Source organism: Ischnura elegans, chromosome 2, assembly GCF_921293095.1.
Source record: "Ischnura elegans chromosome 2, ioIscEleg1.1, whole genome shotgun sequence".
Taxonomy (NCBI): domain Eukaryota; kingdom Metazoa; phylum Arthropoda; class Insecta; order Odonata; family Coenagrionidae; genus Ischnura; species Ischnura elegans.
The window spans coordinates 121,914,791-121,928,370 of record NC_060247.1 but is presented as its reverse complement, the minus strand read 5'-3'; the positions used below and the strand labels follow the sequence as shown (position 1 = coordinate 121,928,370).

General features: G+C 41.4%; 1 protein-coding gene across 1 annotated transcript in view; it reads right to left on the bottom strand.

The window, feature by feature from the left end:
- Nucleotides 1-397: 397 nt before the first annotated feature.
- Nucleotides 398-13,580, bottom strand: part of LOC124154541 — a 57,269-nt gene continuing 44,086 nt past the window's right edge. Inside the window, exons 13-14 of the mRNA XM_046528342.1 lie at nucleotides 4,658-4,874; nucleotides 398-2,418 (exon numbers count right to left, since the gene is read on the bottom strand). Of these exons, the coding sequence (XP_046384298.1) occupies nucleotides 2,285-2,418; nucleotides 4,658-4,874 (351 nt within the window). The 3' untranslated portion in view covers nucleotides 398-2,284. The remainder of the gene's footprint in view (nucleotides 2,419-4,657; nucleotides 4,875-13,580) is intronic.

Here is a 13,580-nt window from a genome sequence, read left to right as displayed (position 1 = left end):
CGGCGACGATCATTTGCGAGTTATCACTCTAGTGATCACTAGGAATTGACGGATAAAATGATCGTGTGATTCAGGCTTTATGAAGCCGGTCTTGGTGGCGACGGGGTGAAGTTCTTGCCTGCCGAACGGTCGTGGGTTCGAGTCCCGCCTGGGTGAGTTTCCAGGGCGCAGTTGTTCCCGGAAAGTGTAATTTTGAAATTTTTTGGACACCCCGATGGAAAATGGCCAATATGTACTGTATTCGGTGGCATGGGAATAAAAAAATATAAAATTGACTGTTCGATCTGTTACGAAGCTCCAGGATTACCCGTTAATTGTGTCAAGAATGGAAGATGAATAATAGTTTTCATTCAATCCGAAAAATTGACTATGAGAATAATTAGCAGTGAAACGATTGTTCATTAATTTTTTTATTTGTTATTAAAATTGTTTTTTCTTACATGCAAAAAAGGCTTTTAACAAATAGTTTTCGTACTTATACCCTTCGATTGCGGTGCTTCGCCACGTTGATATTCACTTCCGTGTCAATGTTTTTTGCAAAGAAAATGCAGATTTTTTTCTGAAACCTGCAACAAAAAAAAGTCTTGGAAGCTTTGTGGGGACACTGGTAGTCACTTTTTAGAGAGCGAACATGCAACAGGTCCGTGTCAGGAAGGACGGAGAAACAGGTCCAGCAGTCGATGGTGAATTTATTAATTCACAGCCGTCGATGGGGACACAGGATTAGAGATCAAATGATTCGTTGAGATGACTATGCAAGACAGGAAATCACTTTTTAGGAAAACGAAGCGATAGGTATGGAAAATGGAAGTCACACGCAGAGCTCTGAACTTTGACCCTTCTCTGTCAAAGGGCACATTGATAATCATCACTCGAAGTTCTTCTTTTCAATATTTCCATTCGTCGAAGTTCTTTAAGAAGTCACATCACTCCCGTTCGACCGTGGATAAATTGACTATTTATTTTGACATAGGCATGTATCATTAATGGGCGTACCCAGCGGGGGGCTGGAGGGGGTAGCTGCCCCCCCCCCCCATAAAAGCAAAAAAGTACATTTGGTTCTAAACGAGATTTTTGAACAAATTTTCTTTAAATAGAAGGAAAGTGATATTAGTATAAAACATGTAATAAAAAATAAAAATATTTTTTCCGAGCAAATAAGAAATTCCGAGCATTTAAGAAATAATAAATCGCTGTTTTGGTTTCATTTCCTTGTCTGTGTTACAACTTGAACGACCCCGGCTTGCCTCACTCTAGTTTTGATCTTGGGTACGCCCTTGTTATTACTCCATTGAGAATTTCAGGTTTAATTGAATACACCCCTATCAACACTTCCCCGCGTGTGTTTTGTTGAACTATTTCACAATCTGGTGATGTATTTTTTCGTAATTTTCCTGATTTCGGGAGGGTTGGGTGGGCAAGTGTCGTTTCCCCCTCGTAGAGTAGACTAGTAGAGTAAGTTTTGATTACTTCAGTATCATTAAGTTCCAAATGCCGAGTTCGTAAAATGCTGAGGGGTCATCATTACTCAGGATCTCTCGTTGGTAAGTATAACTTAGTAAACACATTCGCGAAGTATACGGAAAAGCCAGCCGTTAACTGGGGTTCGCGAAAAGAATTCGCGACGATTATTATTTAATTATTGCACGATTAAGGTAGGTTTGCTTGGAGTATCTGAGAAGTATCCAACTCCCCTCCCTTCATCGACTTCATCTTCAATACACAACAAGGATTGCATCTCAAATGCCAAAATTTTACATTTAAGAAAAAATACTGGGGTAAAATTTTCAATTTTTTTTTTATAATTGGCAAATGTTAAAATACGGTCTGCTGTGTACCCTTTGAAAATCCCAATGTGATAGCGTAGGTTGTAAGCTGATGAGTCATAGCGAAAAAAGGCGGATCGAGTTGAAATGATGGGTCTTACTTCTCGTTTTTTATTATCATTCCCTTTCATTTCCACATCAAGCACTCTCCGTAGTTAAATAAGTTTATGGCAAACTCTGATAATGTGAAATGCGATAAATATCTATTTTGTGGTTATTAATGATTGGGAAATATACGCTTGTGCCTGAAACTTCTCTGTGTAAGAAATAAGGAGGATAATACGCGTGCATGACTTATGGTTTTGGAATTGAACCATTGCATGGAAATAAAAAAAAATCATTTTTAAAGCATGATCATGATGATAATGGCGGCATCGAACATTTGACCGTTACTGCCGACGTATAGCCCGCGTTGCACAGAAACGTCCCAAGGCAATGAGACCTCCGCCATTTTGGCCTCAGGATGTCGTCGTCCACAGGAGCAGGATGGCCAACAGTAAAATGGGAACAGTGAGGGCCGTGGCGCCGCTGCATTTGACATTCTGTTGCCAAACGGAAAATCGCACTTGATCTGGGAACCTGCAGTCGTCCTCTGTGTACGAAGAGATTGAAGAATGCATGGAATTAAATATTGAAATGCCAATTTACTGGTTTTTACACGCTTTTTCATTAACCGGCTTCATCTCTTTGTCTGTTACATCGATGATAAACTTTTAATTGATTTTTAACTTTCTCATTTGTCGGATCGGTTTGAACCTTGACACACTTGCTTTTTCATGATGGCAATACGATACCTAGTAATCAGACATTTGAAATTTTATTCCACATTGCTATATTTAATGCACTAAATTTCTAAGTGGAAAAATCGTTTCACATTACCTCAACAGATACCGTTAATTATAAATTTTTGGGCATATATGTCTTAAACAGCTCTTGATGAATCGATTAAACGATTCACTACTAAAAATTGAGGAAAATTTTTAAAAATCTCTTGCAAAATAGTATAAAATGCATTAAAAAGTAAAAAATAATAATTTAAAGAAATTCTGATTAAGTTTGGATACAAATATTGCGAGAGAATCCTCACCCATCTATCAGGCTCTCTTACACACATTCTGAAAAAACCTAATCAGCCCTAACTTCCCTTTACTTTCCGAGTGATGGAAAGCTTATTTTTTTACTTTTAAATACAACTTATTCTGCTTTTGGAAAAAGCATGTTTTTTAAAACCCCTTTGCATTTTATTTTTATTGTAATAATTCATCACTCTCCCTATCAAATTTGATGGGTTTTTACCGATATTAATTTTTTTTACAGATACTCTTTACGGCTACTCTATACAAATACTCTATACTCTTTACAAATATTCTGTACGGCAAGAGATATAACATTTAACCACAATGTTCTTAGGCTTCCTTTAATGGAATCTCCTTGAGTATTTATATCGAGTGATCTCTCAGTTTCGCGTAGCGATTCTTCTTTGTCATCCGAAGAGCACTTTTGCACCGTTTTTGGTGCGGAATCGTCCTTTGTCCAGTTGACGTAAAACATTCAAAGGAGGCTGTGAACATTCGAAACTTACTAATCCAATTATTTTCATTGAAATGGATAGCATGTTTGAAAAAACCCTTTTCATATTATTTTAATTGTAATAATTCATCACCCTTCCTCTAAAATATGATGGGTTTTTACCGATCTTAATATTTTTTACAAGTACTCTTTCGTTATTTATAAAGTCGTTTATTTATGATGATATAAGAAAAACAAATCATGGTGTGACTGGACTGGTCTACATGTAAGAGCGTTCCAAGTGAGCTCATTTTAGAAGCCAACCTGAGATCTCGGGACGGGACGACCGGGGTCTTCCTCAGTGGTAAACACACGAATATTACAGGAGAGGATTCCTAATTCCGCAGATAGAATTGTTGTCGCTCCGCGCGCATTAAATTTCGCGCGTCAAATAAAATGCGCGCGAAACGGCAACAGATGTAATACTTAACCGCCATGTTCTTCGGCCTTCTTTAATGGAGTCTACTTGGGTATTCATATCGAGTTATCCAGCTCAATTTCGCATAGCGATTCTTCTTTGTCATCCGACGAGACTTTGGCACCCTCTTTTGTGCAGAATCGTCCTTTGTCCAGTTTTGCTATTAAATGACGTAACAACATTCAAAGGAGGCTGTGAACATTCGAAACTTACTAGTACAATTATTTTTAATTAAAATGGATAGATGGAGAAATAATACAATGAGGGATTGGAAGGAGTGGGTTTGATCTCAAGCGAGGAGCGACAGGGAAGGATGCTATTGGTTCGATCACATTTGGCAAAGGTAACTTTCCACCAATGGCCACCCTTGACTTTGTTTGGCGTTCTCATCCACCACTCTAACGAATAACTCATGACGAATCGTCTATTGAGTAATTAAGATATAAATTTGCCGCTCAAATTCAAATACAAATAATAGAAAATAATCCATGCCGGTGTTCACGTAACACCGTTAGCAGTATCTTGCTATGATGATAAAAAATTATGTTATCGTCTCTAATTCCATTTTCCGAAACTAGATTAACCACTTTTGATATTGTATTGACTTACTGCGATATTGTATGCAAACGCTAGGAATCGATGGACCGCGAACACTTTAAATCTAGCTCCGTATAACCTTGGTAAATTTTCCATGAGAATTACTGAACCTGTATAGCGTAGTGGTCTGCGCGTTGGCTCGGAAAGACCGTGGTTCGATTCCCGGGCCAAGGAAATATTACATCGTTGCTATTCATCTAAATTAAGACTTAGTGTCTGAGATCCCGTAATCCTCGTGGTCACTTACCGGTGCACCTTCCAAAGGTTTTCGTGACATTGAGCTCGAAGTAGATGGGGAGGCAGCCGTGGTTGTATGGCTGACCACCGGGGCACGGGTCGTGGAACTGGAACTCTGCGCTGCCCGACGTAAGCTGCTGGCACGACGCCTTCATGATGGACCGAGGTTCGTCGGGACGGTGACGTGTCATGCAAATGCTCACCTCGCCGTAGCCGCTGCCTTCGAACTGCGAAAGGATTGACCAGTGAATCAATACTATAATATAGACTCGCACGCTCCGCGCGCTCGTTAAGGGGCTCCGCCCCTTAAAAACCCCGGTTCCGGCTTCGCCGTCTATATTTGTGTTCGCTCGAAGACTTTTTAAGTTCGAATAATCTCACCTCAGCTGGGGGCCGGCTTCGCCGGCCAGGGGGTAGGGAGGCGCCCCACTCATTCCTCGGAACGGCTTCGCCGTTCCTCGCTGAAGGGCGGCTTCGCCGCCCAGGGGTTCAGTGTGCCCCCCCGGGGCTTCCCCGCTTAATACTCGGAACGGCTTCGCCGTTCCTCGTCTAAGGTCGCCATAGCCGCCCAGAGGGCGAAGGCATTTCGGAGCTGTTTCACCGTTTTTCGTTTGAGGGGAGTCCACAGCTTCTGCGCCGCTTGAACATCGGGGCGGCTTCGCCGCCCGAGGGTTACTGCATCTCCTCCTCGCCCACGCCAGTTACTCCTCGGAACGGCTTCGCCGTTCCTCGTTCTGGGGCGGCTTCGCCGCCTTGGGATTGAGGATTTTTTTGGTGATGTTCCAGGAGGTGATCGGGGGTTTTCTGGTATTTTTCCCGTATGGTTTACGGTGGCTCGCCCTCACCAAATATTCCGGATATAGAGCTCAGAGGGGACGGGAAGTGCGGCGTAATGTTTGAGAGAAGTTCCCAAATGGGAGACTAAATGGCACATTTTACATTTGGGGGTATTTCAGGGGGATTCCGGGGGTTTACGTGTGTATTCCAGGTGGTCACCATCCGGTCAAATAATTTCCGTGGGGATGAATCGTTGGGGGCGGTGGTATACTCACGAAAAGTACCCAAAAAGTAGAGTAATATGCAAAATTTTATTTTTAGGGGGGTGTATGTGGGTTTACCGGGGGTTTATAGGTTTTTCCTACCAGGGGTCATCAGTCGTCGACATCAATTACGTAGTGATGAGTGGCAAGGCTTGGGATAGTGGCGGAATCGTGACGAAAAAAACCCGAAAAGGCTACTTATATGCAAATTTTAATTTTTAGAGGGTTTCGGGGGGTTTAAATATGACGATACCATATGGTCACATTCATTTGCTGTCATATCTAACAGTAGTGTGCCCTATGAACTCCATATTTCAGGAGTAATACAAAAAAAGGGAAACCAGTCCCCGAAAAAAGTGAGTAGTGCCCACTATTTTTATTTTTTCGTGTTTAAATCCATTATATCATTTACTAGATGATTATGTTTTCTGAAAGACAATTCATAGTTGTATGTAACTACAAAGTTTGAAAGAAATCAGTCGTGTAAAAATTAACAAAACCTTGTGTTAATCTTTTGGAAATCGTAATTTTCGGTGATTTTCGGAATACTTTAATTTTTTTTTGAGTAACCAAGCACGATGAAAGAAAATTGTTACCTACATTTCGTAGACAAAGTGATGAGCATATATAATAATCATTTTCGTTATCCAACACCTTAAATTAAGTCGAGGGGAGGGGAAAGTATGATATTTTTTTCGAAAAATCAATTTTTGGACGCCATTTTAGCTGTAACTTTCTCATATGGAGACTAATAAATTTACTTAATTACGTGCCTACGTTCATCAGCTTTCAAAAAATGCATTACCGACTCGAGTGGCACGCACGGTTCGCGCGCAAAAAAATAAAAACCGAAAGACGGTCACCGGAAAAAGCCCGATTTCGGCCATTTTGTCGTCCTAGCGACGACACGTGGCAGAAACTTCCGGTTTTCGGATTTTTCCTCCGGATCATTTCGGTTTCCCCTTACGCGTGCCAAATTTCAGCTCTCCAGCACTTCTAGAAGTGGTCGGGAATTTGTATCCATGAGTCAGTCACCACAAGGGCTGTATATAGATAGGACTCGCACGCTCCGCGCGCTCGTTAAGGGGCTCCGCCCCTTAAAACCCCGGTTCCGGCTTCGCCGTCTACATTTGTGGTCGTTCGAAGACTTTTGAAGTTCGAATAATCTCAACACGGCTAGGGGCCGGCTTCGCCGGCCAGGGGGAAGGGAGGTGCCCCACTCATTCCTCGCTGAAGGGCGGCTTCGCCGCCTGGGGGTTTAGTGTGCCAGAGGGCGAGGGCATTTCGGAACTGTTTCACCGTCATTCGTTTAAGGGGCGGCTTCGCCGCCCGGGGGTTACTGAAGCTCCCCCTCGCCTACGCCAGTTCCTCGTTGTGGGGCGGCTTCGCCGCCTTGGGGTTGAGGAGCCCCCCGCGGCTGCTCCGCCTGGTCCTCATAAATGGTCTTCCCCACCGAGAGGGGTGCCCAGGGGGTTACGGGGATTTTAATGTGTTATGCATGCGGTCACCAAAAGTCCACAGTGATCATGTAGCGACGATTGTAAAAGGTAGTGCAATGCGGATTAATAATGGCGACAAGTACCCATAAAAGAAGACTTAATGGCAAGTTTTTCATTTTTTTTCGGGGGGTTCCTACGGAATACCGGGGGTTTTATACTTGTGTTAAACCAGTGGACACAAATCGTTCTCATAAAATCCGTGCCGATAAGTCATAGGGGACCGGAAGAGTGGTCTGAAGATTCTTTTACCTGGAGAGGCTATTTATTTGAAATTTTTTGGGAGGTTTCACGGGGTTATCGGGGGTTTTAATAAGTGGTAGGGGCACCGGTTAAATTGTGTCGAAAACTATTCGGAAAGGCGAATTTAAATTTGTTTTATTTTTTTTTCGGCGATTTTCCAGGAGGTAATCGGGGGTGTTCTGGTATTTTTTCCCGTATGGTTTACGGTGGCTCGCCCTCACCAAATATTCCGAATCTAGAGCCCAGAGGGGACGGGTAGTGCGGCGTAATGTTTGCGAGAAGTTCCCAAATAGGAGACTAAATGACACATTTTACATTTGGGGGGATTTCAGGGGTATACCGGGGGTTTAAATGTGTGTACTCCTGGCGGTCATCATCCATTCACATAAATTTCGTGGGGATGCGTCGTTGGGGGCGGTGGAATAGGCACGAAAAGTACCCAAAAATAGATTTATTTGCAAAATTTTATTTTTTGGGGGGGTGTATGTGGGTTTACCGGGGGTTTATAGATTTTTACTGCCAGCGGTCATCAATCGTCCACATCAATTCCGTAGCGATGAGTGGTAAGGATTGGAAAAGCGGCGGAATTGTGACGAAAAGTACCCGAAAAGGTTACTTATATGCAAATTTTAATTTTTTTTGGGTTTCGGGGGGCTTGAAGATGACGATACTATTTGGTCACATTCATTTACTGTCATATCTAAAAGAAGAGGCTCTATGACATCCATAGTCCTATGACATCCATGACATTTCGAGAGTAATACAATAAAAAGTAAATCTCTCCCCGGAAAAAATTAGTGGAGCCCGCCATTTTTATTTTTTCGCGGTTATATCGATTACATCATTTATTAAATATTTATGTTTTCTAAAAGAAAGTGCATAGCTGTATGTAACTACAAAGTTTGAAAGAAATCGGTCGGGTTAAAATTGACAAAACCTTGTGTTAATCTTTTGGAAATCGTAATTTTCGGCGATTTTCGGAATACTTTAATTTTTTTCTGAGTATCCAAGCACGATGAAAGAAAATTGTTACCTACATTTCGTAGACAATGTTGTGAACATATATAATAATCATTCTCGTTGTCAAACTTACAGAATAGGGCCGACGGCAGTGGAAAATATGAAATATTTTCCGGGAAATCAATTTTTGGACGCCATTTTGAAAGATTTTAGCATAGAAATTAAATTTAAAAATTACATAAGTAAGTGGCGACATCTATTGGCTTTCATAATATACAACAACGGTCCGTGTGACGGAAATGTTTCGCCTGTATAACGATAACTAGTAAACGGACTCCCGGGAAAAAATGGGAAGTACCCGCCATTTTTAATTTTTTGCTGGTTTATCAATGGCAAAATTTTAAAAACGTTTATATTTTCTAAAACAAAATGATTACGTAAACGTATATACTAAGTTTAATTGAAATCGGTCGTGTTAAACTGGACGAAATCTTGTGTTAATCTTTTGGAAATTGTACTTTTTGGCGATTCTCGGCATTATTTAATTTTTTTCTCGGCAACCAATGGTGACAAAAACAAATTGTTGCCTAGGTTAAATGACTAATCATGTAAGCATATATAATAATCATTTTCGTTGTGCAACACTCAAAATTAGGTCGATGGCAGCGGAAAGTATGAAGATGTTTCGGAAAAATCATTTTTTGGACGCCATTTTTGCGGCGTTAGACTTAAAATATAACTTTAAAAAATACACAAGTACGTGGCAGCCTTTATTGGCTTTCTAAATGTACAGCAACGACCCGTGTATCACGCACGATTCGCGCGCAGTAAATTAAAAACCGGAAGACTGTCCCCGAAAATAGCCCGATTTCGGCCATTTTGTCGTCCCAGCGACGACACGTGGCGGAAACTTCCGGTTTTCGGATTTTTCCTCCGGATCATTTCGGAATCCCCGCACGCGTGCCAAATTTCAGCTCTCCAGCACTTCTGGAATTGGCTGGGAATTTGTATCCATGAGTCAGTCAGTCACCACGCCGGCTGTATATAGATAGGATAATGTATGCAATAATTATATATCAAATTTTATCAAATAAATCACCATTATTTATTTTTCTAGGTTTAACAAGCGTTTGGAAAGAATTCTCTCCAAATCGATCGATAAGGTATTGCCCTTAAACCTAAGGCAAATGGTAAAAATAAAAAAAATAAGAGTCCACAGCTCTGGAAATAATCAATCATTTTAGATATAGGTTAAGTATGCATTGTTTGTGTCATACAAGCACCATATGTTCGAGGAAGAGTTCTCGGGTTTCCTGCCGGGTCCAAGGGTTTTTCAGCACCGACGTTTCGAAGGCTAAGGCCCAGTTTCACCAACACGGATAATATTCTCTATTATCTCAGTTTTCAAAAACTCGGTTAAAATCATTATCTCAGAAATGTGAGGGCCGTGTTTCACCAACGACGTTTTATCCTAGTTTTCAAAAACCGAGATAATCAGAATAAATGATTTGGCTTGTACGTTTTTCATAACTCTGACGTGGGAAAAACAAATGACGGTAAGCAACCGTATGACATGGAATCAGCTTTAATAAGCCGGTAAGTGTACAATCAAGTACAGAGTGATAAAATGAACAGCAACAGTATTAATATAGACAATGAGAGTTCGAAAAGCTCAAATATTAAGTTTTCGTGTAAGGATTTATTAATTTGCCTTACGAAATACCACGCACGGGTAGTAAAAAATAAATAAAAAACAAATAGGGGAACCGCGTTTAGCAAGAGCAAGGAATGCGAGAATATTGCGGTTAAAAAACTTTTAAGCACCTTTGTTTAATGCATCGTTATTTAAAAATGAAAATTTTTAATTTACCGAGACGACCACATTTAAACAAACACAGTTCTTGGTTATTTTGTGCTACAATAATTATTTACGTCTCACATTGGTAAAATTGCGATTTCGAAGATAACGATGCTGTTACATATGTATTAATTCTGGAAGAGGACAGAGATAAAAGGTTTTTGTACATATATGTAAGAAAATTCAAAGAGAGGCTTATGACATTTATGAATTCGAACATATTTTGGCAAGAGTTGTCGGAAATATTGGCTCAAGGGGAGCATAGGCATGGGAAAGCTCAAGTTTAAGAGAAAGAAACGTGAAATTTCTTTGACAAGGGGAGATCACGTACCCCATTATGATGATAAAAAATTTTCCTCATGTCTATGCTTGCTACAATTAAAATTATTCATATACTTGTCGCCGTATGATCAAAACGAAGACGAAAAAAAAGATATGAAAATGTTGCCACGGCGAAGGATCGAACCCTGGTCCCCTGGGTGAGAGTCGACGACGGAACCACTACACCAACTATCCGAGATATGAGATGCCGCCCTATTTTAGCATTATAAATCATTATTGAATAAGGCTTGTTAAAAGTACCGCATGAAAATTAATTAATTACAGCCAAACAAAGGCCCATTCATTAGAATCACCACCAGTTTATAGATGTGTTCGCCATTCCGAATGCTATAAAATATACGGCATTGGAAACCTCCACTTCCCCTTGTTAGTAAAATTCGTCTTCTTCAATGAGAGCGAGAACTGCCTTTGCAGTTTCATATGCCATTTTGGGATGAGTAAATAAATGTACTTCACCATATATATTAAAATAATCTGCACGCTCATTTATCCATAATGAACGTGGTCTCCGAATAGAATGTCGATATTCTTCATCGCTGTCATTCGTATTTTCCGAGAGCTGATGAAGCTGCATGCGCGCCATGCCATCTGCCCTCAGATTAACTCGGATAATAAGCTTTGAACTGCGGAATATCGTCAGTAAAAGTATAAACCGAGATAACAGCCCAAAACCGAGTTAATGCATCTGGTGAAACACGATTGTTGTAATATCTCGGTTTTTGAGAATATTATCCGAGTTAATTCAATTATCCTCGTTGGTGAAACTGGCCCTAAGTCTGCCATCGTCTTCAGGGTGAATTCACCCTGCTGAAAAACCCTTGCACCCGGCTGGAAACCCGAGAACTCTTCCTTCAGTCTATTCGCCGTGAAAAACCTTATATCCTTCATCAAGCACCATATGCACCAATTTTAATCAAAATTGGAGAATGAGGAGGGGGCAGATGACCCATTTTTGAAATCACCGCATGACACTTGATGGCCATAATGTCAATGACAAAAGTCAAAGAGTCTGGAAAGTTAAGGTAAGTATTGATAATTTTCACTGCTATCGCAGTATAATTGGAGAAGACGGCCTCAAATTAGGTCACCTACGCCATGAGAGGAGGGAGGGTGGAGAGAAACCCGAAGTCAGGATTAGCCAGCCCATAATGAAAGGCGCCAAGTGCACCATGGCTTAACGTCCCGTCCGACGGACGGAGTGCTGCACATGAGGTTCCCACCACAAAACGCTCAAGCAGGGATCGGGCGACGTATGAAAAATCTCTCCGCCGAAATTTGAACTCGGTCCCTCACTGTGTAAGGCCAGTACTATAGCCATGGGAAATACAGATAGGAGGCCCGATTCCATCCCACAGAAGTCTGATTTCTGTTGCCACTTCGCTCATCCAACGAAATAATCGTTGGATTTTTCTACTCATAGAAAAATCTGCCAATTTCGTTGATAAATGAAGTAATGATTTCTCTAGTCCATAAAACAAATCAGGTGTATTATAATTTTAGCAGATCAAATGTAGGCAAGAGAGAAATATCGGAGAAGGCAAAGATGTGGGTGTACAAAACCATTTTCCAGCCAATATTGATGGATGGAACGGAGAGCCTTACACTTCTAGATAAACACAGGAGTAGACTCCAAAGCTGCGAGATGCGTATCTCAGACGTGCAGAAGGACGCACTAGAAGAGATCGAGTAAGAAATACACCAATCAGAACCCGATTCCAGCAAGACTCAGTCATTGAAGCAATGAAAATAAAAGCACTAAGATGGTGTGGACACGTGGTTAGGATGAAGGAGGATAGGTAAACAAGAGAGGCGATGGAAGCAAGACCGGAGGGAAGGCGAGGAAGAGGACGGCCAAGGCTGGAGAGGGAAGATTACGTGGAGACACGGGCAGTCCTTCACAGGCAGAATAGGAGGGAATTCAGAAAGTGGCTGGTGGACCCAGACGCCTAATAGCAAAAGGAGATTAGAGAAAGAAGGTTTCTCTAGTGTTGGGCCCTGTTGTCCCCATGGCAACGCGGGTATACGGTGGTTTCCTATTATTTTTTATCGCCTGAATTGACTACTCCTGGAGTACGCATTTCACGCCTTCAGATTTTTAAATGACGATATCTATTTTTCGCGATTAAATGAAAAGTGAAAATTTTCAAGGCTAAGTATGAATGCTGGGAAAAGCCCGTGTGACGTGCTAGCAGGTAGCAGATTACCCTGCTAGCAGGTAGTGTTTGGCTTAAATAAGGATTATTAATACCTTATCAAACGAAGAAAACTTTCCGACCTTCGGCAGTTTTATTAGGTGATTATTAAGAGATGTTTCCCTGAAGTATGTGCCTCATGCATGGATTGGTAATCTCAGACGATGTAAAACTCTAATCTACTCGTATAGAAACTAGGTCCCTGTGACGTCACGTGGAGTGGCATCGCATGGGCGCCAATCTGGCCTTTTGCAGATGCAGTTAAAATTGACCATTGCCATTCGTCTGAATTGGGATTTCTAAAACCAAATAATTTGTATATTATGAATGCACAATGGTGGGTAACGAATCGCTATCAATGCCTTTCGTTTTCTTTGATGAAGGAAACTACCCTACTCCCTATCCAACCCTATCCTCTCCCTGGTGGCGTCGACGGGCTCCTATCGCGGCGGCGCGGCGCCTCCATCCTTTATTCTTTCCATACCATTCCCTTCCCCGGGCGTATCAATTGAATTATTAGGTCCCGGCCCCGCAGTGTTGTATCCTTCAAAGGGCTCTCATTCTTCTTGCCACTTCGGTCGCATTTCAATCAGTTTTCCAAAATGTCCGCTGCGCAGTGATGAGTTCAATGCGATCCACTTAATTCCAATATTTTACGGTACGGTCTTTGCAAATGCGATAAATATCACTGAAGAGTTATGAATTTGGTAAATCACATCATTGCTAATATAAATTTCTGTTCGCACCCCTAATTATGACTCATTTTCCCGTGAATATCGGATCAATTTGTTCGTCAGCGACG